Here is a 4,264-nt window from a genome sequence, read left to right as displayed (position 1 = left end):
TAAAGCAAATAAACACCCAGACTATTCATTTTTTATGGTACTTCTTGGTTTTAAACTCCTATAGAAATTTCTTCAGTTAACATTCAAATATAGCTCTATGATTTGTCACTAGTGTCTTTTTCAAGAATATGAAACTCAATTGAGAGAATAAGGAACAAGAGAGCTAGATTTAGGAGCGAGTTTGTATTAAAGATTTGGTTAATATAAGCCTAGTACTATGCCAGGATTTATAACAGAGAAAATGTTGAGAAGGGGCAGCTTTTCCCTCCTTTATCAAGGAAGTAAATGTGAGTCATGAGGATAACTTGTGGTTGTTTATACTTGTTTCTAACATGTGGCCTTTGTCCTGAAATTTGTCCACATTCTGATTGTGCCTGGATTTTTAGACAAGTGTAGACGGTTAAAAGACGCATTGTGATCTGATTGTGATCAGATCTTATAAATGCAAATATACCAGATCAGGACATGATCAGGACAAAGGACGAATGTTAGAATCAGGTATGAACGGGGCTTTAGTTCCTCTTTTTAAAGCGAGTGGTTAAAACCGGTCTACTCCGGAATCAGAGGCTAGTTAGCCTCTCTGGTCATAAAATCCTGTCTCCCTCTATTTCTCTTTCTCTTGCTCCGTCTCTACCTGTCACCGTGGCAATGGCCCAAACATAAAGGCTAAAAGGTTGTGTGTCTGTTAACAGTGTCTGTTAACATCAAAGTGTTGCAGCACTGATCGCTGTATGAAAGGGAGGAAGAGGGTGGGAGAGGAGGACAGCCCTGAGTTAAACATATCACCCAGCCACCTAGACAATTGGTTTAAATATTTAGCTTTCTTTTAGCTTTGTTTTCCGAAACAATTGGGTAGCCTTAAAAGGAAAAGAGGGAAATCAATGCTGTCCTCTGCGAGATGATACACAGAGCAACCGAACTGGAACAACTAGTTGTGCAAAAACCCTAAAAATGGACTCTAAATCTAAATCTATACCAATAATGTCAGACACTTTGTTTGAAACAGGGGTGGACAGTTTCCTTTTTATTGTGTTTATGGAACAAAACGTTGTCTTTGATCTTCACAGTTTTTAACAGCAGCTACGTCTGTGCATTTGTGTGAGGGTGACAGAAAGAGAGTGAGAGACTGAGAGAGAGGTGTTTTATGACGACTTAGCGCCAGCATGCCTGAAAAATGTGGATATTCACCTGAGAAATCTCCACCCGCAGGCTAGGGTTTCCTGTGTCTACGGTTCCCACTGCGGCAGGAGGGCGGCACATGCAGAGGCCAGGTACAGTCAGATGTCAGGTGATGCATCCCTTAGCCTCAGAACTGGTTTGAGCCGGGAGAGAGACTATCAAAGCAATGAGATTAGCAGACATCCACTCGCTGATCCCCTTGGCTCCAGCTAAGCCAACCCATAGCAAAACCCTGACCAAAAGTACAGACCTGATAAAAACCCAAACACTGTGTGAAAATATGGAATCTGTTATTATAACATTTTAATAGGTGATATTGACACCATGTCTCCTGTTCTGTCTGATGAGAGACAGTTAAAGGCATTGTGTTGTATAACCTCTAATGCAGCAGGCCTAAACCCTGTAATACTACTTAAACAAGCTCTTATCTGCAGAGTGGGGATGTTGAGATACACCTTACACAAACACTGCTGTGCACTGCAGAAAACCTCCCCAGCAGAACTGGTTTGCACTGGTCTGGAGGAAGCCCCATGAGGGAAACCTGATAAAGGTTATCCACATCAAGCCATGTGTAACTTTACCCCCCCCCCCCCGAAACACCTTTATTTCAACATTGACAGAGAGAAAGTGAAATCATGAGAGAATTTCTGAGAAATTAGCTATAGTTCCTAGAATACATGACTTGACATTTATTCATTGTCATTTGCTATTATATCATATTCTTATGATGAATATGAATATGAATACTTATAATTTGATATGATAACGAATAATGATATCATAATTATAATTTTATGGTAATGAAAAGATAGACTCCTTCTTGCTCTGTTTGCATTGGGATCTATGGGCTCCTGAGTGGCGCCGCAGTCTAAGGCACTCAGTGCTATCTCAGTGCTACAGACATCCAGGTTCAAATCCAGTCTGTATCACAACCGGCTGTGATTCGGAGTCCCATAGGGCGGTGCACAATTGGCCCAGCGTCGTCCAGGTTAGGGCTTGGCTGGTGTAGGCCATCATTGTAAATAAGAATGTGTTCTTAACTGACTTGCCAAATTATATAAAGGTTAAATTTTAAAAAAGAGACATTGGAGAGGCCATAAATGATGTAAGGCTGGTTGCAGGTGAAGAGGGGCCACACTGACGTTTACGCTACACTGTGTTAACCCATTTCAAGACAACTGTGTGCAGTTTTAAAGTGCTAAGCACCCCTCTCCATGAATATCTCCCTTCAAACAACTAAAATGGATCTATAATAGTGTATAAAGGTGTCATTTTGGAATTAGAGATGAAGCCCATATTAAAATAATAATACTAAAAAAGACAGTGTATTTACAATCTAACCTGAAAAGATACCTATCAGAGATCATTCAGAGTTTGTATCAAACAATATCAAACAGTCATTCTAAATGAAAGCAAAGATAATAGAAGTTATATTTCATAAATAATTTATTAAAGAAATTGCAAAAGGACATTTCATAAATGCATGTCATCATGGTCCTATAAAATGTTTTGACAAATAAATTGGTGGTATCACAAAGTTAAAATGATACAGAGACAAGGCATGTGTTTTCACAGGAACAGGCATTTTCAGGCAGTTTATCTTTTTACAGTTATTATTCACCAGCAAATAGGAACCTATGAGGTGCACATTGACAGCCGAGCATTCAACAGAATGCATAGTCAGTCAGGGAGAGCGTCATGTCTCCCTGTTTCTTTGTTCGGGACAACAGCCCCCAGTATTCCCATTCTCTCCTTTCTTCATCCAGCACGATGTATCCATACGAACCAGTGCATGCCGCTATTACGCATGGAGCGCATCTTCGTGGAATAGTCACACTTTGTTGTCTTCGAAGACAGTGGTTTGAATTTAGGCTTCCTCCATTCCAGGACGTTGCTTCTCCTTCTCCTTGCCAGGTGACAGTTCGGTGTCACCTGCCCAACCACCACAGCGTCATTCTAGTGCACTTCAATTCAACTCGTTCAGTAGAGCCGAGAAGAGAATGTTCAACGCAGTTTCAGCATGTGGCGAACCATGCCTACAATCTGGAGGAACTTGTCCTTCTTTCGCTGCTTGAGCGCCATCAGGGCTTTGGCCGTCTCCGCTGGATCTTGGGTGAAGGAGAAGATGCTCCTCACCCTCTCCTCCGCTTTCATGTCCCCCGTTTTCTGGAACAGCCTCATCAGTGCGTCCTGGTTGACATTCTCGAATATGTTGGGAACGGCCTTCTTGCGGTGCGCCGTGTCGAATTTGTTCCCGTGGACCGATGGACTGACACGGCGAGAGTCGGAGGATACAACGTAGTTAGACATCTTGTTGGCTCTCTCTTTTTAGCTGGTCCAGCAACTTCTTTGACTGGGGTTGTATGAGGGAGAGGGAACACTACTCGCTCATGCGCTAGGGATTGGAGTGAGTGAGCACTGTGAGCGCCGCCTGCGATATTTAAAGGGCTGTTAGGGACGCTCATGCTGTCAAGCCCCAGTTACAGAAGTGACATCACTGCTGGTGCTTCCCTCCTGCAGGGAACGCCTCTGCACTGTTGCTGTGCGCACATCAAACCGACTGAAACAGTAATTATGTATGATCCAGCAGAGGCAGAGCCTACTGAGGTGCAGGATGAGTGCAAATGTTCTGTAGCCCATATCTACTGTGTATTGAGAAGGCAGTTGTCACAAGTTCAGTAAATACATGTTAACATATCATGTAAACATATATCTGTTCCCACAAAAGACATGTAAAGGAATTTCGATCTCAATTGCCACACACTGTAGCTAGTTGAGTCATTATAGTACAGAATAACGTAAATAATTATTTCCGTCTATGTCTAAAAAAAGCATCATATCCTGTTGACAATAGTTCAAGAGTCCCTGTTTAGATGAGATAGTGTGTTTTGGTTGAGTAGGACCGTAGTTTAGGCCCACTTGTTTCTTCATTGTCTTTTCATTTTCAACCCACACTTCTCATATCTCTGTCTCTGTCACGACTTCCACCGAAGGTGGCTCCTCTTCCTGTTCGGGCGGCGCTTGGCGGCCGTCGTCGCCGGCATACTAGCTGCCACCAATCCCTTTTCCTTTTCTGTTGGTTATG

At 42.6% G+C, this 4,264-nt stretch overlaps 1 protein-coding gene across 1 annotated transcript; it reads right to left on the bottom strand.

The window, feature by feature from the left end:
• Positions 1-2,607: 2,607 nt before the first annotated feature.
• LOC115140600 (transcriptional and immune response regulator-like) lies at positions 2,608-3,606 on the bottom strand. Its single transcript, XM_029678950.1, has one exon. It carries the CDS (start codon positions 3,487-3,489, stop codon positions 3,184-3,186), a length of 306 nt encoding a protein of 101 aa, XP_029534810.1. The 5' UTR covers positions 3,490-3,606; the 3' UTR covers positions 2,608-3,183.
• Positions 3,607-4,264: the final 658 nt, after the last annotated feature.

Source organism: Oncorhynchus nerka, linkage group LG13, assembly GCF_034236695.1.
Source record: "Oncorhynchus nerka isolate Pitt River linkage group LG13, Oner_Uvic_2.0, whole genome shotgun sequence".
Lineage (NCBI taxonomy): Eukaryota > Metazoa > Chordata > Actinopteri > Salmoniformes > Salmonidae > Oncorhynchus > Oncorhynchus nerka.
The sequence above is the reverse complement of the archived record's forward strand: the minus strand, read 5'-3'. Positions and strand labels throughout refer to the sequence as shown.